Source organism: Rhinolophus ferrumequinum, chromosome 3 (assembly GCF_004115265.2).
Source record: "Rhinolophus ferrumequinum isolate MPI-CBG mRhiFer1 chromosome 3, mRhiFer1_v1.p, whole genome shotgun sequence".
Classification (NCBI taxonomy): domain Eukaryota; kingdom Metazoa; phylum Chordata; class Mammalia; order Chiroptera; family Rhinolophidae; genus Rhinolophus; species Rhinolophus ferrumequinum.
The window spans coordinates 74,441,419-74,462,715 of record NC_046286.1 but is presented as its reverse complement, the minus strand read 5'-3'; the positions used below and the strand labels follow the sequence as shown (position 1 = coordinate 74,462,715).

At 38.3% G+C, this 21,297-nt stretch overlaps 2 protein-coding genes across 6 annotated transcripts in view; one reads left to right on the top strand and one right to left on the bottom strand.

The window, feature by feature from the left end:
* The window catches only part of NCOA7 (nuclear receptor coactivator 7), a 121,675-nt gene that overhangs the window by 63,072 nt on the left and 37,306 nt on the right, over window positions 1-21,297 (bottom strand). For all 5 annotated transcript variants that reach the window (XM_033096594.1, XM_033096622.1, XM_033096587.1 and 2 more), the window contains one exon: window positions 3,138-3,358. In XM_033096594.1, coding sequence (XP_032952485.1) covers window positions 3,138-3,358 — 221 coding nt within the window. The remainder of the gene's footprint in view (window positions 1-3,137; window positions 3,359-21,297) is intronic.
* LOC117016864 (RNA-binding protein EWS-like) lies at window positions 4,992-7,155 on the top strand. Its single transcript, XM_033096645.1, is given in 3 exon segments — window positions 4,992-6,389; window positions 6,391-6,537; window positions 6,540-7,155. Coding segments are annotated over 3 exon segments (1,977 nt in total). The 5' UTR covers window positions 4,992-5,000; the 3' UTR covers window positions 6,981-7,155.

The window sequence follows — 21,297 nt, the reverse complement described above, 5'->3', positions numbered from 1 at the left end:
TTCTTAACTGTTGTGTCCTTCTAAGTGTCAGGAAACAGCAATGAATTATTACCCAACACTTACATGGGACACAGATAAATCACAAAAACATTACTTTGTCAAAGTATGTTTCCTTAGATCAGATAGGTAATATTATGTCAAAATAGATAGTTCCAGAAAGTATTTTCTTTTATATTGATTATAGAACTTTACATTTGTCTTAACATTGTTTTTGCAAAGCCCTTGGGTTTACTCTATTACTTAGTTCTCTATATTTTCTGATTAATATTAAAACTAATGATAAAATGTATAATATACAAAAGAAAATGAAGAAGACCAAACTCCCTTGCAATTTCTGTACCCAGAGAAAACAGTTATCAGCATACTGTTATAGATCGTTCTAGTTTGTTTTTCTCTAAATTTATTATCATTTGTCGTCCATTAACTTTTGTTTTGACTCTCTGCGTGTTATCTGGATGACTTCTTTTACACTTATGAATTTACCTCTTACCTGTAAATAGCAATTTCCAGGCCTCTTCCCCTGACATCTAGGCTCCTCTGTACTAATCCAATTGGTGTCCCCAAAACATCTCTTAACACAAATTCATTATCTTCTTTCCACCTTCCTGAGTTTTCTAGACTGAAAATTCTTAACAGTTCGTTTTCTCCCTCACACACTACATTAGTCACCAAATATTGCTGTTTCTCTGAGGAAAATCTCTCCTCCGGGTGCCCTATCTCATCAGCCCCCATTGTCTCCCACCAGGGGCTCACTTTCACCCACTGTCCCTAGATTTATCATCTTAAAACAGAGAGTTAATGGAGTTCCCCAATGACGACAGGATAAAGTCCAAATCCTTACTGCGGCCGACTAGATCCTCCCATTTTGGTGACTTCTCCCCACACTAGATAGAGCCACGGAAAGCAGTGGACTGGGGAGTCCCCTCACTTGGTCTCATGCTCCACCTAGTGGTACAGAACATCTTGGCTAGGAATCCAGGAATGTGCAGATCAGTCCTGGCAAAGCTGCCAAAATGGGTTTGTCAGCCAGAGTCAGATGGGAAAAGGAACAAGGAACCCTGGAATTCAAAGGCCCACCTAGTAGTTTTATTGAAGCACTGGATTCTCCTAAGGAAACTCCCCAAGCCTCCAACCATTTGTTATCATCGCCATTCTTGAGAGAAGATGAAAAGCTATAATAGCATAATGAAATCACAGGATAATTTTCACCCAACTACTATACTATCATATATGTATATATTTATATATACACACACATATATATACACATATATATGTATATATGTATACACACACACATATATACACACACACATATATATACATATATATGTGTATATATATATATGTGTGTGTGTGTGTATATACATGTGTGTGTATATATATATATATTCTTCCAGAATTTTCATGAAACTCAAACAAATAAAAAAAGTATTCATTTATCTTCGGATTCATCCACTCAGTGCACATTTGAAGAGCACCTATAACACTATAGATACTACACAAAGCTAATCACACAGGGTCCAAGTCACAACAGCCCATAAATACAGAAGCAGATAATAAATCCATGATGACAATGCAGAAGGGAAGTCTAACCTGGACAGAGACAGGAGGGCTTCCTGGAAGAAATGATGCCTGTACTGACTTTGTGAAGTCAAGTGAGAGTTAGTTAGGTAAAGAGTAGAGTGAAGGGCATTGTTTCAGACTCAGAGCGTTACACATACAACAGAAGCACCACATTAAAAATCTATCCAAATGCAGCATCCACAGTTAGTATGGCATCACCTCTAAAAAGAAACTTCAATGGATTGGACTATCAGCCTACTTTAGGGAAACCCTACAGAGCTAAATATTTCCACTTTAAAATACTTCTAAAGAAACAGCATTTAAAGTAAGGATGGAAAAGGACAATATTTTAAACTGCACAACTATACAAAGCATATATTTTCAAATGTCTGATGTGTATAACTCACATGTAAAAGAAGATGTGAAATGTAATTCTCCTTAATCCACTTGCTCTTTTTGGAAATAGAGGTAATACTCAACACTTTGAATTTTAAGAGGAAGTTTATTAATTGCACAGAAGTGTCTTTCAATAGGTTGACGGTTACAGCTTTTTATAAAATACTGAATGGCTTGAGATTAAAAGCATCCATTAAGCTACGTAGTATATGATATAATCTAATTAGCCCTCTGGGTTGCTAGAAATCACACGCTTTCTGCTACAGATACCTCGTCTGCCTCTGTTGGAGCAAAGTCAGCAAAACCACACTTACTACCACCCGAATGGTAGCCCATTTTTATCTTTCATGAGCACTGTTAAAAAGATATATTAAACATGGAGACAGAAATCTATTTCCTGGTAACTTTGGCATTAACCAGTACCCAAGTTTGGGGCCCTCTGGAGGAAGTCTCTTCTACAAGGCCATGATTCATATACTGTATTGCAGCATGTTCTCAGAGATCCGTCAGTCTTCTCTCTCTTAGCCTAGCAACCTTGAGTATAATCTAACCTATATGCCAAATCGAGTTTCAACTCATGACTCCAGACCTGCATGTGACAGGAACAGTAGGTGTGAGATGCATGATCCAAGTAAAGCAAGAGTATCACTTTCGTCGTGCTCGATATGCCACTGTTGCTAATGCAGTTTCAGATGCAATGGCTATTTTGAGAAACTATAGAACACTAGACTCATTTTAAGATTCCCCTTCACTAAAACTCCCAAGTTGTTTTTCGCTGACAGGTGCTAAGCCACGTCTCCATCTGTTTTCTGTGGCCTCGCTGATGCCAAAAGGTGCAGGCATTTCTATGAATATTGTTATGGATATGTCTACAAAAATTAAGAAAAATGTTTCTCCCACAAGAAGAGTGACCATTCATGTGATAAATATTTATTAGTACACACTGTCTGCTAGGTACTGTGATAGATGCTGGGAACACAAAGTCGAACGAGACACACCAACATTATTTCATTTTCATCCCTTTACACAAGATTATGGATATAAAGCAAGGGCCATTGGCTCATTATAGCTGCTCAATAAACTTACGATTATTATGATCAGTTACAAATTACAGTCTTGAAAATTACTACAGATTTTTAAAATGAAAATTATACAATATTGCCACCAATACTCACCAATACTATAGTATCTCTTTAGTTCTGTACGTCTGATCTCCTTCAACTGATTATTTTTTCTCTTTTTTTTTTCATCAGTAACACATTCTTCTTCCACAGCATTGTTGCACTTGTCTTGTTCTAAAATGACTGTATTAGTCTCTTCTTTTCCAGTGTGAGTCCCTGTAGTTATAGCTGAGGCTGTCTCTACATTTTGTTTGGCTTGTTTTTTCTTTTTCAATCTAGGAATGAGAACAAAAAAGGGTAAAACATTGGAAAAATTATCTTTGTTAGGAATTATATTAATTTCATGCTGTTGGGCTGTGAGAAATTAATTAACTGATAGAGAAAGCACTTTCTTTATATTACTGTTAACTACATTCTCCTGTTATATTTTTCTTTCCTAGTCACTTAAAAATTCTTACATAGAGACCTGTGGCCTTTTCTCAGTTTTATATCCTCAATACTAACATCTGAGAAAATGTATGGGACATGCTCTAGACCGGAGGAAAAACTAGATTCTTCTATAGGCTATTAAATGTTGAATATTTTCTGTCAAGATATACAGTTACCTAAATATGTTGACACATTTTTTTTTAAGTTTTTCTGGTTTTCAATGGTACCTTTGGACTGATGGGCTAGCACATCTGTAAAAACAAATCCTTTATAATTGGCTCACGCTCAGAGTATAAAGGTTTGGCAAGATGTGAACTGGTGTAGGTCTAAGTAATTTTTTTCCTTTACACGTATTACTAAAGAAAGAGCTTCATTTCCTGAGGCAGAAAATGCGATGATGACAATATCTAGTTATCATATGATTAGTAATAGCAGACACATTAGTTAACATATTTGATGTTTTCGATTCCATATTCCTGAGTCAAAGATGTGTAAGAGACTAAGTTTATCATAATTCACTGAAATTCAGTAACTCAAAATGTTTTCCAATTGATGGATCACCCTAATTAATCGATGTGTCACTCTGCACTTACTAGTTCTTAAGAATTTTACGTTACCAGAATGTAAAGAACAAAGGTCTTGGCCTCCACTACATGTGGTCTGCTCACACGTAAGTATTTATTAGGACCCCATATCCCCCTTTCTCTCTAGGCACAGTCACCTTTCTTTATCACATGTCTATTTCCTTCGCTTCCTTGAGCATCTATACAATTTGATGGTGGACAATGATAAGGAAATGTTGGGGGAGGAAAATAACAGTAGGGTAATACAGGAACTAAGGTTTTATACTGCTTTGCTCTGCGATGCTGGACTAATCAATTTAACAGTCTGGAGAGGCCCCTTGCTGAGGCTTAGCTATCTTACAGGGTCTTTTATTAGGATTGAGATAATATATGTCAACATACAACACAAATGAAACGACACATACAATACAATACAACACAACATACAACACAGAAATAATGAAATATCCTCTAATACAATCATATAATGACATGAGAACTAAACATGTAAGGTATGTAACACATTCAGCTTTTGAGATAAACATCCAATATTCTAACAAAATATTTCAACTAGGCTGTTATTCATTGAACCAAGCAGCCAAGTTCTTAGACTTTCATTGGCTAATAAACGACATATGGCCTAGAAGAAAGGATAGCTAGGGAAAAAATCATAGATGAATATACTCCCCATCTCTTCGCTTAACTATTTTTTTATGTTTACTTGTTAAAAAAACAAAACAAACAAAACCACAAATCAAGCAAAATTGGAGGCTCACAGAAAGGAATTATATTCAGTAAACACATTTTATTTTCTATCCTCAGATTTAAACCTTTTTTTTTTCCTGGTAAAACAGTAGGCGGCTCTTTGCAAAGTTGAGTCAGATAATCCTCCTAATAAAACAATTTCTCTAAGGAAGGAGAGAAAATGGCGTCCACGGATTACAGTACCTACAGCCAAGCTGCAGCCCAGCAGGGCTACAGTGCTTACACCGCCCAGCCCACTCAAGGATATGCACAGACCACCCAGGCATATGGGCAACAAAGTTACGGAACCTATGGACAGCCCACTGACGTCAGCTACTCCCAGGCTCAGACCACTGCGACCTATGGGCAGACGGCCTATGCAACTTCTTATGGACAGCCTCCCACAGGTTATACTACTCCAGCTGCCCCCCAGGCATACAGTCAGCCTGTCCAGGGGTACGGCACTGGTGCTTACGACACCACCACTGCCACGGTCACTACCACCCAGGCCTCCTATGCAGCTCAGTCTGCATATGGCACTCAGCCTGCTTACCCAGCTTATGGTCAACAGCCGGCAGCCACTGCACCTGCAAGACCACAGGATGGTAACAAACCCGCTGAAACTAGTCAACCTCAATCTAGCACAGGGGGTTACAACCAGCCCAGCCTGGGCTATGGACAGAGTAACTACAGCTATCCCCAAGTCCCTGGGAGCTACCCCATGCAGCCAGTCACGGCACCACCATCCTACCCTCCCACCAGCTATTCCTCTACACAGCCGACTAGTTATGATCAGAGCAGTTACTCTCAGCAGAACACCTATGGGCAGCCGAGCAGCTATGGACAGCAGAGTAGCTATGGTCAACAAAGCAGCTATGGGCAGCAGCCGCCCACTAGTTACCCCCCCCAAACTGGATCCTACAGCCAGGCTCCAAGTCAATATAGCCAACAGAGCAGCAGCTACGGGCAGCAGAGTTCATTCCGACAGGACCACCCCAGTAGCATGGGTGTTTATGGGCAGGAGTCTGGAGGATTTTCCGGACCAGGAGAGAACCGGAGCATGAGTGGCCCTGATAACCGGGGCAGGGGAAGAGGGGGATTTGATCGTGGAGGCATGAGCAGAGGTGGGCGGGGAGGAGGACGCGGTGGAATGGGCAGCGCTGGAGAGCGAGGTGGCTTCAATAAGCCTGGTGGACCCATGGACGAAGGACCAGATCTTGATCTAGGCCCACCTGTTGATCCAGATGAAGACTCGGACAATAGTGCGATTTATGTGCAAGGATTAAATGACAATGTGACCCTGGATGATCTGGCAGACTTCTTTAAGCAGTGTGGAGTAGTCAAGATGAACAAGCGAACCGGACAACCCCTGATCCATATCTACTTGGACAAGGAGACAGGAAAGCCCAAAGGGGATGCGACAGTGTCCTATGAAGATCCGCCGACTGCCAAGGCTGCGGTGGAGTGGTTTGACGGGAAAGATTTCCAAGGGAGCAAACTTAAAGTTTCTCTTGCTCGGAAGAAGCCTCCGATGAACAGCATGCGGGGGGGGGGGGGGGGGGATGCCACCCCGCGAGGGCAGGGGGATGCCGCCGCCGCTCCGTGGAGGTCCAGGGGGCCCAGGAGGTCCTGGGGGACCCATGGGTCGCATGGGAGGCCGTGGAGGAGACAGAGGAGGCTTCCCCCCAGAGGGCCCCGGGGTTCCCGAGGGAACCCCTCCGGAGGAGGAAACGTCCAGCACCGAGCTGGAGACTGGCAGTGCCCTAATCCGGGGTGTGGGAACCAGAACTTCGCCTGGAGGACAGAATGCAACCAGTGTAAGGCCCCCAAGCCTGAAGGCTTCCTCCCGCCGCCCTTCCCACCCCCGGGTGGTGACCGAGGCAGAGGTGGCCCTGGCGGCATGCGGGGAGGAAGAGGTGGCCTCATGGACCGGGGTGGTCCCGGTGGAATGTTCAGAGGTGGCCGTGGTGGAGACAGAGGTGGCTTCCGTGGCGGCCGGGGCATGGACCGAGGTGGCTTTGGTGGAGGAAGACGAGGTGGCCCTGGAGGTCCCCCTGGACCTTTGATGGAACAGATGGGAGGAAGAAGACGCGGGCGTGGAGGCCCTGGAAAGATGGATAAAGGCGAGCACCGGCAGGAGCGCAGAGACCGGCCCTACTAGACGCAGAGACCCCGCGGAGCTGCATTGACTACCAGATTTATTTTTTAAACCAGAAAATGTTTTAAATTTATAATTCCATATTTATAATGTTGGCCACAGCATTATGATTATTCCTTGTCTGTACTTTAGTATTTTTCACCATTTGTGAAGAAACATTAAAACAAGTTAAATGGTAGTGTGCTGAGTTTTTTTTTTCCTTCTTTTAAAGATGGTTGTTTAACTAAGACTAAACAATGGGAACCCCTTGTGAGCATGCTCAGTATAATTGTGGAGAACCAAGAGGGCCTCTAACTGTAACAATGTTCATGGTTGTGATGTTTTTTTTTTTTTAAATAAAATTCCAAATGTTTATAAAAAAAAAAAAAAAACAATTTCTCTCTCCATCAAGATTTCTGTATGAGGCTGAAATTAATATGCGGTAATATAGATAGCATACAGATCAGCTCTTTACTTAGGAAGGGCTATGCAAAGAGCTCATTTCTGTATCCCAAAGGATGTGCTGATCTCGTTCTGATATATTGCCTTATCAAAAAACACACTAGAGATGAACCTTACTGCCCACTTCCAAAAATTATTCCTTATAGGAGAGCAAAGATACACCAAAAATGAGTTCTAAGCCGCCTGAGATATGTTGCTTCTTAATCTTCTAAATTTTTCTATTTTAAATTGACTTGAATGTCCTCATTTCACTGTCCCCACGATAATTAAACTCACTCAGATGTAGGGTACATGTTTTGATGAACAGTAGCACTTTTTGGGGACATCTCATGAGGGACTGGTTTTCACATATGGAAATAACAAAATGGGATAAATTGTTTTATTCATTTCCCCCTTTTCCACACAGACCCATTATGCATATAGCCAAACATAGTTATTTCAGAAAAAATGCTAGAAAATAGCACTAACTCATTTAACAGAAAGCAGAGTACAGTTTAATACTCCACTAATTTTCCAATCAGCTGCATCTTTTGTTTTGACTAGAGTACTCACGAGAATTTGTTTCTCTGGAGGCTATCAACATGACCGGGACATTCTGATCCTATGACTGGACATGAGAGGTGAGTTCTGGAAGCCCACTGTAAAATCCTTCCTTCAAAGCATGGAAATACATTTTTAACACCTTTTCTAGGAGAGAATGACTGCCAGTCTGATGAATGTGGCATATAGTTCACGTTCTTGGAACATTCTGTTTTAAGGGCTTTTATCTTTTAGGCCTTTTCTTTTGTTCTTCAAGTCAATAGCTACCATGGTTCTTATAATAGTGTTTTGTTATCACTAAATTAAGGTAAACTGAGAACAAAAGGTTATACAAGAAAATAAACTCCCCTTACTTCACCTAAGCGGTTTTAATGACCCCAAATGTTCGCTCATTTATATTGCGGACTGAAAACAAACAAAAAAACACTTGGCAAATCATGTTGAACAGATGAGTAGTTGTAAATAATGAGATATATTTAACATTTGATTGCTGTGAATAGAAGTAAAAAAAATCCACCTTTATTTTGTTATGCTGCATTTATCTTCTTTAAAAGAGGTCACAATTACATAAAACAAGTGCTTATTAGTCAATCTTCTCTCACTATTGTAACCAAGCCCTGTCAGTTCTATTTCTTAAATCTCTCCCGCTCAAATTCACCTTCTCTTCTTGAGCTCTGTTCTTGTCGAATCATTTTAGGCTTTCATCATCTCTCTAACTGGATTATTTTTTACAATATAATTTATTATTCTTTGCTTTATTATGGACATGATACCTGTTCCTGCCAGAAAAGTTTGAAAATGTAGAAGAGTAAAGAAAACAAATCAAATCAAATCAAATGCTAAAATTAAGAAGTAATCACTCTTTTGGGGAGATAATGTAAAAGCCAGAAGATAGGGAAAGTACACTATTGAGACCTTCCCCAAGGGCAGAAAAATGAGGCAGTAATGGCTCATGATGATTCTGAGCCTCTTAATTCTACCTACCCATAAAGGAATATTAAAGGCTTATTCTGGAATCTCTTGGCTTTTTTACATTAAAATTGTGCGTACTTGTAGGGACACATGCATACCTCATTTTTCCCCTACTTATATCCCAATCCAGAGTCAGCTGACTGAAGAAATAAACAAGGTGATAATGCTAAAGAAAGCATTTTTAGTAGCTGAATTTAGTAGCTGTTTTCCTCTGAAGCTTTTTGCTTTACTAAAGGAAATTTAACAGCAGCAACCAATGCCAGGGCCTTGAGCCAGTTCCTTTCTTTGTCTCTGCAGAGGTCTCTTCTGTTGCTTGCTGATATCCAGTGGAACGCAATACAAAAAGGCACCCAATGATGAGAAGAGGCTTTCATTAGCATAGACTGACAGCTTCGTGAAAGTAGGGATCTGTCTAAGGTTTGTTACATATCATACTTCCAGGGCCTATGCATGATACATATTTAGGTACACAATCACTATTTCTTGAATGAATGAATGGATAAATGAGGCTATGCTCTAATTTGGTTGAGATCTTGCTCTCCTAGCCAGTGTTCTCCTACTAATATGCCATTTCACAGCTTTCTCTGATTAGCGGCATGTTCTCAAAAATAAATTCCCATCATCTCATTTAGAAATTTATTTAAAAAGAAAATATATTAGCCACATGTAATTAAAAATATATTAAACTACAGACTTCTTTAATTAATATTAAATCAGTGATTCCATATGATTCTTTCCTTAATTCCACAATTTGAAGTCTATGTGTTTCTATAGAAAGTAGCATGGCATTTTCCAATATGGTGGCTACTTACTAGCCAGCCACCTGTGCTTATTACATTTAATTAAAGTTAAATAAAAATTTTAAATTCAGTTCTTCAGTTGCAAGAGCCACAGATTTCAAGAGCTCAACAGGCTGATTTCCTAGTGCATACTGTACTAGACAACACATGTACAGAACACTTCCGCTATCACAAAAAGGATTGGACAATACCGGCCTAGAGCTACTGATTCAACAGTCAGCCCCACTATCACAAGATGAGAAAGAAGGGTGAAGACAGAAATCATTTAATATTTAAAACTTATTGAGTATATGCATAGAATGTATCTACAAGGTACACAGAAAAATTGTTTCCAACAAAACATAGTAGCTGGGGGGAAAGAGAGAGTAAGAAAAATTACTTTTCATTGTGTTCTCTCTTGTACCTTTCGGATTTTATACTATGTATAATAGTCAAAAAAATGTTTTTTAAGTATTTAGTCTTTAAAGTCTCCTTTCTACTATAATAATTTAACTTACATATTGTCAAATTTTAGAAATTGAGTTTTAGTTTTTTATAAAGATTATTATGAAAAGTTTGGAAGAACTTTCTTCTAAATAGCAACTATGTTGTGTTGGTCCTAGAATGAGCTACTGTACTTTGTACTTTACAAATACTGTGTTTTCCCAAAAATAAGACCTAGCCAGACAATCTACTCTAAGGCGTCTTTTGGAGCAAAAATTAATATAAGACCCAGTGTATTATATTATATTATATTATATTGTATTATATTATATTATATTATATTATATTATATTATATTATATTATATTAGACCCGGTCTTATAGTAAAATAAGAACTGGTATTATATTCTATTATATTATGTTATATAATATTATATTATATTAGACCCGCTCTTATATAACATTATAGTAAAATAAGACCGGGTATTACAACACTGTGTTTCCCCGAAAGTAAGACCTAGCCAGACCATCAGTTCTAATGCATCGTTTGGAGCAAAAACTAATATAAGACCCAGTCTTATTTTAATATAAGACCGGAACTTATATAGCATAATATAAGACTGGGTCTTACATTAAATTTTGCTCCAAAAGACGCATTAGAGCTGATGGTCTGGCTAGGTTTTATTTTCGGGGAAACACGGTATTATCCTATATTCACAAAAGCCCAAACAAGGCAATGTTATCTCCGTGTTGCAGATAAGAAATGGAAGGCTGAGCAAAATTAGGGCCATTTCCTAAAGTCAGAGGGCATAGTTAAGTTGCGGTGCAGGAATTCACGCCACAGGTTTTGAGCCAATGGCCACAAGGCCTCCCAGGACTTCTCCTAAATGTGTCCTATGGCCTTGATGCGTATATCTTGACTTTAAACTAAAATCCACTAGACTTTGGGGATTCTATGAACTATTTAGGGGAGAATGGCCTGGCAATCAGTGGGCTTCAATGGAGAGCTCACTCACAGGAAGGAAAGATTTCGGTTTTAGGCTTGGCTTTCTATGTAAGCAGCTCTTAACTTCTTTGGAAATATGATATACTGGCCAGAACTTCTAAGATAAGCAAAAGGCTGGCATGGTTTTCAAGGTCCTATCTGACACTAACAGTTTACATGTGGCTAAGATTAGGAAATGTGTGAAAGCTGTTTTGAGGAAAAAAAATTTTTTTTTAATTTATATCAAAACTAAACCGTCCCAAGAGTCTGCACTTCCCTATGCTCCCTCATGTCTGATTACGTTTTCCTTCCACTGCAGAGCTCCCAGACCTGGAGAGGCCAAGATAACACACCGTTCATATACAAAGGATGTTAAGAAAAATAAAAAGCACCGCTTTATGATTTGGAGCTAATAGCTCCATGAAGAAAAGTAGAAAATGTGAAAATTGACCACCCAGGATGGCAATATAGTCTTTTGGTTTAGTTTTTTTGTTTTTTCATTTTCTTAAGCATACCCTCCCCTCCTTAGTATCTCATTTCATCCAGTTACAGGTGAAGAAGGGAGGAGATTTGATATGTGGAACTCCAGAGAACATATTAATGAATGAGAGGAAGTCATAGAGGAATAAACGTTAGTCCAATGTAACTCTGTAACAGAGCAATCCAATAATGGAACTGGCTGCTTCACAAAATAGTGAACTGCCCATCACTAAAAGTATTCAAGTGGGTCAGATCGAGGTTCTGACCTCCAAAACCACTTGTAATAACCCTGCATGTTTTTTTACTGATATAACTGGCATGTAACATTAATTTCAGGTGTACAACAGGATTTGATATTTCTATATATTGTTAAATGACTACAATAAGTCTAGTTAACATCCATCACCACATATAGTTACATTTTTTTCCCTGTGATGTGAACTTTGAAGAACTACTCTCTTAGTAACTTTCAAATATACAATACAGTATTATTAACTATAGTCATCATGCTGTCTATTAGATCCCCATGACTTATTTCAAGGTTCCATTACTCTGGAGGTTTGTACCTTTTGACCACTTTCACCCATTTCACTCACCCCCCAATATAGTCTTTTTTAATACAAATTTTTCTCCTCAAAATTGCCACTGTAGGATGTTAAAAACAAAATAATAGGCCCCAAATGGAGTCACTTACGCTAAGCCCCACATCACCAAGCTGAGATTGAATACTTATTTACAGTTTCCCCTCTCCAGAAGTGGATACTTAAACCAATCAGGAATCCCCTGGTCAGCTCCAGTTAGGTAATCGGCCTTATGCCCCTGCCAAACCCTAAAGGGAAGTAACCTTGCAGTAACCAATCTGCTCTTTTGCCTAGTATAGCTTCCCTGTTCCTGCTTCCTCCTGTCTATAGAAATCACATTTCGTACAGCTCCTTAGAGGTCCTTTTTATCTGCTAGATGGGATGCTGCCTAATTCATGAATCGTTGAATAAAGCCAGTAAGATCTTTAAAATGTACTCAGTTGAATTTTGTTTCTTAACAAGAAAAATAATGAGTGCTAACATAAAAGATGTAGATGTAATATTGTATCATGAAAAAAGTTATAGAATAGTATTATAGAATGACCCAATATTTGTGGACTAAAACAAAAAAATAAAACAAAACCCTCCAAGACTAACATACCTATATATTTAAACCCATGTGCATATGTATCAATATATCCATTTAGACATATATGTACATGAGTTTAGATACATAGGTATGGAAATATGGTTGGTTGGCCAATAGGGCAGGAGAGAGAAGATGGGCAATTTTACTTTACATTTATATAATATGGTATTGTTGAAATTTTTGTACAGCAACCAAGTGTTACTTTTGTTATCACAACAGCAATAAATTTGTAAAAGTTAAATTTATCTGCTGCTATGGCAACAGTCTCTAAATCTCTGCCAGTGTTTATTCTTTCTCCGGAGTCCAGCTATCACAGAGAATTCCTGCACTGCAGCTCCACTCCCTTCCTTATCAGACAGAGCTGGTCTGTCACCCTCAGGAGACCTTCCTTCTCTTGATTCTCGTTCTTGGCTGCTCCACTGCAACCTTGTCATTATATTGTTCTGACCTTCGAGGCGAGGCTGTTTTTTCCTAGTTGCCTAAACCTGACTTCTGCCATTTCCAGACTCAGGAAAATGGGGAGTAGCTATGGAATGAAATTAGCATTTGAGCCAGAAATATCTGCATTTGAACCTTGGGCAAGTTACCAAGTCTAAGCCTCACATTCCTTGTCCTAGAAAGGGAAATAATGGCCTCAGGTGGGTTTTTGTGACAATTAAACTAAAAAGTATACAAAAAGCTTACTTTTACTATTAAACGCAATCTGTGCCTGGTTCACAATAAGAGCTGAATAACCAGAAGTGACTACTTTTTTGTGCTGCAGCTGTTGTTATTACTTAGGGATTTCTCAGGATCTAAGTAAATGAGGTAACATATAAAGCAGTATAACGCAACGAAAAAGGTATTTGATAAATTCTAGATATTATGTGTTCACGTTTTTCTCACTGTACATAAATATTAATTTTATTTAACTCTGCTATGAATTTAGTCACCTGTACAAAGTTATTTATTATTTATAAGAGAACATCACTCCTAGCAGTCCATTTCATTTTGTGATTTCACAAATAGAAGGTCAGATTTCAGTTTCCACTGCAAATTCCCAATTGTAATATATGCCAAATAAAATCAAACTTAAAGCCACAGGGGGAAAAGGTTTAAAAATATGTATCACTTGATGAAAATTCTTTCTTGGAATTATGATCAAATAAAACCAAAAGGTTTAGGAGTGATCACTGAAAAACACATAAATATACTTAATTCTAGTATCACCCTTCGAGGTGCGCATTCTTTTTTTTACTTTTTCTAATTTTGATCGTAAGATTTTCACCCCCAAGAAAATTCACCAGTTACAATGGAAATACTCTGGTTAAAAAAAAATAAAAATAAAAAAGTAAATGCAGTTAGAATAAGAGATCCTTTGGCTTTGAGTTCAATAACTACTGTGTTTCCCCAAAAATAAGACCTAGCTGGACCATCAGCTCTAATGCATCTTTTGGAACAAAAATTAATATAAGTCCCGGTCTTATTTTACTATTTTATTCTATCTGGTCTTATACTATGTAAGACCCGGTCATAAGACATACATAGTATAAGACTGGATAGAATAGGATAGAATATCGGGTCTCATATAAGACTAGGTCTTATATTGAGTTTTGTTCCAAAAGACGCATTAGAGCTGATTATCCGGCTAGGCCTTATTTTCGGGGAAACACAGTAGTGATACAGCCATACAGGTGAATATAGAAATGGAATTTTCCCTGACCTCAAGAAACAACTGCATTCTAATAAAGACCACTAAATAGGATGCCAATCAGGGAAAACCCACAAAATTTTCCCTTTTTTAGGATTTATTTTGCTTTTAAAACAATGATTGGGTCAACAAATCTTAGGGGACACTGGTCATCAAAGGGCAGGTGTAAATTGTCATCCTTTCAGAGGAGCCTTGAGGCGGGTTCGTACGGGCCATTTCAGAGAACCTGACATGCTCCCCTCAGTACCAGGATGAAAAAGGCACTGCCACAAAATGGATGCCTACTGTGGAGAATGTTTGTCTTGAGTTAATGAAACAAGACAGGTTTTGTGGCATATAGATGGCCTGTGTGGGAGTCTGGTTCCCTTTTTTGAAAGTCAGGAGGCTGAGTCACAGCCTGAAAAAGCTATAGGGAAATCAATGGCACAGGCAAAGGTAACATGTACCTCAGCTATAAACTGAGGAAGGGAACCAGAACAGGAAACTTGCTCCAGGTGGTAAGAAAACTGTGCTGTGCTAAGAGGAATCAGCAAAGTCCTATAAATATGGCATTTAAATATTAGGAATTTTACTGCTTACCAACCATGAATAAGCTGATAAACAGAGCAACACAGATATGCAAATAGAAATGTTAAGAAGTATAAAGTGTTTGAACGTTTTTTATTCTTTTGCTTTACAATGGTATTCCATATGTGGTTTATTAAACCTAATTATAATTAAACTAACTGACTACATTAGTTTCCTATGGCTGCTATAACAAATTGCCACAAACTTGGTGGCTTAAAACCGCGCACATTTATTCTCTCAGTCTGGAGGTCAGAAGTCTGACATCAGTTGCAGGGACACACCACCTGCAGAAGCTCTTTTCTTGCCTTTTCCAGCTTCCACAACTGCATTCCTGGTGGTCCTTTCCTCAATCTTGAAAGCCAGCAGCATAATGTCATACTGCCATCCTCTCTATCATCAAATCTCCGTTTCCTTATATGGCAACTGAGATCGCATTTAGAAGCCCATCCAGAAAATTCAGGATAATCTCAAGATCCTTAACGCAATCATATTTTTCAAGAATTCTTTTGCCATGTAAGGTAACACTCACAGATCCAGGAATTAGGACCCGGACATCTTTGGGGGCCATTATTCTGTCTACCAGACTGGGTAAATTAGCTTCTGCGTTATAAATGATTGTAAACTGAGCATCATATCACTGTAGAATCATAGTTTTTCATGTCCAAATCATTGCTATGTCTACACAATGCATTGTTTCTGTGTCTTTAAAAAGTTCACTGCTGGCAGTGACTGGCAGTAAGCACATATTTCTAAAGAAAAATAAATAAGTTTACTTAAGACTATCCTGAAATCTCAAGGTGCAATGAAACTATTACAGATACTTAGTTTTCGATTTATGTTGGGTGACTCCAAAACAGCCTCTTGGGGATGGTGTGGGGGTACAGTGGAAGGAAATTTTTAACAGGATTTCTAAAAGGTTAAATCTCATTTTTATATCTGATTACTTCACTCTTCCCTTAAATCTGTTATTCACTGTTTATGATCACTTACAAAGCCAAGGAAGTCTTCCAAATATTTTTTTCTTTTATTAGAGCACTTTAGTGTGCCCAGAAATCTTTTGTTGTTGTTGTTCAGTTAATTTTTTAAAAATATATTTTACTCAAAATGAATCATATGCTCAACTCCCAAATGACTTTTACAGAAAATGGCATTGAGATACATTTCAATGACATAATACTTCAATATAACAGCAATATATTTCAGGGACACAATTCTTCTGGAGAAACAGGAAAATTGTGATTTTTTGAAGACATTTTAGCAAACTAAAGCAGCTACCTTAAATATTTTCCAACAGAAATACAATGATGCCAAGGATTTTGTTCTCAGATTTTAACCTAATTCCCTGTTAACTGCTTAAACTATAGGAGAATGGAGGAAAATAAAAGCTAAAAAAAAATACAATCCTGAAAATCATCAGTTTAGTATATAAATTAATGCTCTCCTGAATGCCTAGTGAAACATAACATTTATGATACGCATAAATGGCCTGTTGACAGGAAACAATTATGAGTGGCATAGAATTAAAATATGTTCTAACTCAACTTATCTCCCTCCTCCCAACTTTTAAAATATATTCTAATAATTTTTAACTGCTTTTGAACAATTTTAAACATACACATATACTTACCCTATTATGATGTTATTTAAATGTCATAAACTAGAAGTGGCCTCATAACTTGTCCTCTATTATATCTATGTACTTTCAGAAAGAATAATCTAATATCAGGATTAAATTTTAAAAATTATTTTGGCAGATGCCCACAGTTTAGTTGGTATACATCCAATATGTCCATTCAATTTCTTGAGGTATTTTTTTTTTAATCGATATATACTGGCCATATCCTTGTGAAGTGACAGTGCACAAAAACAGGATTCAGGGATAGGAGACAAATAATACTTACTTTGAAATTTTTCCCCTCTAAAATTAGTGTAGAATTCTGGGGTAATTCATTCATGTGTAAGGGTGAACCAAATATAGATTTTTGAGGAAAAATCCTGGCCTTGCTTTCATATACCTGAGGGCCCATCACTAGTGCTATCCAACCACATGGCAGGCTTGATCGGGCTCTTCAAAAAGCCTCATCAGTGGTCATCTCTCAAGTATACTAGTCTGCGCCTAACCAACCAAAAAGAATACCTGTGGTGTAATAAAGACATACTTCATCTTTGTCCGTCCCTGGTTTCTGGCACAGAGTTCCCAGAACACTTGGAATCTCCTAAATTATAAGAATGTTTTTTGTACGCTATGAGATGACTCTTGGTGTGGGGTGGGGGCCGGGGAGAAGTGCAAGGGAGAAGGAACCTAGATAACTTGGGGATAGAGGCTGATCACCACCAGAAACACTAAACCTTGATTAGAAGCTTAGACCATTCAGCCCACCCCCAGACCTCCAAAGGTGAGAGAGGCTAGAGATTCATTAAATCATTGGCTACCGGTGATTGGACTCAATCTTGCCTAGACAATGAAACCTCCATAAAAACCCTTACGTGACAAGGTTTATAGAGCTTTCAGTTTGGTGAACACATTGAGGGAGAGGTCTTGGAAACTCTGTACCTTCCCACCCCCACACTTTGCCCCATGTGTGTCTCCCATTGGGCTATTCCTGAGTTAAACCTTTATAACACATGGGTATACATTAAACCTATATAATACATGGGTTTAAGTAAAGTGTTTTCCTTAGTTCTGTGAATCATTCCAGTGAATTTGAACCTGAGGAAGGAATTGTGGGAAGTTCCAAATCTGTAGCCGAGTCACACAGAAATATGGTTGACAGGGGGTCCAGAACTTAATACTAGAGTCTGAAGTGAGGGCAGTCTTGAGGGATTCAGCCCTTAAATCTGAGGAGTCCGACATTAACTCAAGGCAGTTAAGTGTCAGAATTGAATTGCACGGTTGGACACCCAGCTGGTTTTGGAGACTCCGAGAACACCAGATTCTAGACTTTGCCAGAGGACCAACCTTGAGTATAGCAGAGAAGATGGAAGTAAGATTGTAAAGACTTTTACAAAAAACATGCAGGCCACCCTACTTCTCTGATCAAAGACGGATGACTGAATGCCCACGGGCATGTTCTGTTTGGCCCATGAGCACTTCTTAAAAATCCAAATGACTGAATGATGAGCATTTAAACGGGGACATGTCACATAAAAATCTGGACTTCAGGCTCACCTTGAACAATTAGAAGACATAACAGCACTAGTCTATGTTAGGTCTCTGAATGTTAGAGACCTTGACTTAATGTTAGGTCTCAGAGACCTTCACTTACAGACAGAGCCAAGTTGCAAGAAAACAACAAAATGTCTGTTGGCCTACACCTGCAGACAGAGCCAAACTTGTGATAACAGAAAACACCACAAAACAGCTACTGGCTTACAAGCAGTCAACATTTTCTGTTCAAATAATGCTACCCTGTCAGCACAGCCCTTATAAAACCCTCTTCAGCCCCTCCTGCAGGGCTGCAAGTCTCCTTTAGGCATACAGCCCAGACTGTAGGGGTCTTTGCTCAGTCCGTATACTTTTCTCTCTTACAATGAAAACTTTCTTAACTTGCCTGACCACGCGCGTTCCTTTACCAGCCGACCTACCAGTCTAGAACCCCCGACCCCCCGTGGCATAGCAGGATGGAGTTGAGCAATAGCAGATTCCCTCCTCCAAAAGGGCCTGTGAGATCCAGTCACCAGTCCCTGAGAAATCCTTCCCCACACTTCCCCAGTGCCTGAGCCTGGCAGTTACAATTTATCGCTCCTTCACTTCCATCACTGCTTTGGTCCCTAAGGTCATTGTTTGTATTATTTTGCTCCACACAGCATAAAGTTTTATTCTTGGGTCAATTCAGATCATCAGAAAGCTGCAGTCTTGGACCATACTGTGCTGGCCCACGGCAGAAAGTCTTTTACCGAGTCACACATTGGCATCATTCTCTCTTTTCACCTGTTGTCACTGCAATAAATTGCTTTTATTGATGTTGTTACAGACACTACCACTACATTTTTTAGTGTCCCTTGTACAGAAGATATTAAGTCCAAATAGTTTTAGAGTTAAGAGCTAGGGAGGGCTTTGTCACCTGAGGAAAAGGTATGTGCTTTATTCATGCATAGGAAGAACTATGGAAAGGAGTCCTTTTTATCACAGACCATGAAGTCCTTCTGAGTCAACTACACAACTAATAACATGCAATTTGATGTCCTATTTTTCATCCCAATTTATATGTTCCCTGGTCTAGACTTTCCATTTTTAATTAGCATTTTATAATTTTTTTTATAAGGGCAACAAAGAGAGATTATATTAATGTATAGATAATTGCAGCCTCATTTCTATGCAGAAACTCTGGGTTTGAGTCTCAGATTTTTTCTCTTTCCCTGCTTCTGGGCTTATTAACACAAATGCAAAAAAATGAATTAGGGAGAGGACAGAAATGGAAAAGGATATATAATGAGAGAGGAAACAGAAGAAAACATACCTAAAAAGTAGCGGGGGAAGAGAAGGACTAACTGTATTTGGAGAGAGTTTTGTTTAGGTTTCAAGAAGGAAGGTGAGTTTGGGGAACTACTGTGTTTCTCCTAAAATAAGACCAGGTCTTATATTAAAGTTTAATCCAAAAGATTCGTTAGGGCTTATGTTCAGGGGATGTCATCCTGAAAAATCACGCTAGGGCTTATTTTCTGGTTAAGTCCTATTTTCGGGGAAACACAATAGCTGATAGCATGTAAAAGGTAAGAGAGATAGGGAAAGATAATTTTTTTAAAAGTTATATATAATACATTTACTCCCCTCTTAGATGTTTACTGACAGGTAAAGTAAATACTTGAATTATTTTCAATTACTTTCTCTCTCAGACTTATTTCTTTGAATGTAACTGAATGCTGGTACTGGACCGAAACAAGGTTATATACATGGGTTACATACCTATGGTTTTTAAAAGGTGCCTCTAACCTTTGTGGAATGAGGTGGGGCATGAATGAATGAATGAATGAATGAACAGATAAACAAGAAATGAACAAACTTCAGTCATGGAATGATAAAGTGGGCTAATTATAAGTTGAGTTATCTATGTCAATTCCCTCACCACTCGAACACTTACCCACATCTCCCCCAAAAAAGAGAACAGGCCTTCCCTTTTCATGAACTCTTCTTCATGTTTAATACGTCCTCTGACACACTGAGGTGAAACAAAGCACATTCAAGGCCATAAACTGAGTAATTAAAACACCCTCTCCAATAGCAATCTTTACCAAGAAACTTCAATTTGGACTTTATTATACTTTCTTTTTAATGTTTTAATAGTTGTTGATAAAAAGCAAGATAATTCCTCATATTTATATAGTTTTAAATTTTCTGATCTCAGGAATTCCTTTTCATTTTAATACATATTATAAAACTTTTAAACCTTTACAATACTTGAATAATAGTCATCCAAATTTCCTGTGGATGGATTTCCATGTTCCTGCATTAAGCCATAAGAAAACTCAGCTGGGCTTTAATTTGGCTGAGATTAAAGAAGGCTTTTGAAGAAAACCAAATGTAATGATAACAATATTTCATAAGATGGGGGAAAATAAAAATGTTTTAAACTTTTACTGAAACTCTGCAGGGAGTATATTAGTGCAAATGAAAGTCAAATAAAGGGAAGTTTCGTTGCTGTTTATATGGATTAGGGCAAAGACGTTCCAATCAATAAATAGCAGGGCTCAATATTTAACACATGTATACATTACAGTTTCACAGTGGCATGGGCAAAACCTAAAAATCAGCATTTATCAACTACTATATCCTTAGGAAGACTACTATACACACACAGAAAAAAGGTACTCTTTATCAATATATTAATTCTTCTATATTCAGATACTGTTTTAGGGAACTTGTGATGCTAAAGCAAGCACTGATAGAGTTTTCAGAATTCTACATAAAGCTGTCACAATATCAAAAAATCTAAAATGATAAAATAATAATTTAAAATGATAAAATAATTACCTAAGCTAATAAATAATCTTTTCCATTTTGTTTTCCAAGAAGCATAAATCACAAAATCTCAGGTAAGAAAGCTCCTTAAAAGTTGTATCAAATCGTCCAATAATGGAATACTATATTTGCAAATTCTTTCAAAACATTCCAGTATCTGGAAACTCACTGAGACTCAACATACACCATTGTTTTTGTTTTTTTTAATGTTAACTCCAGTGCCTAGTTGAGTATCTGACACACTCTAGATAATTGTAGTGGGCTTTTATTGGCCTCCCTACATTTTTTTCCTC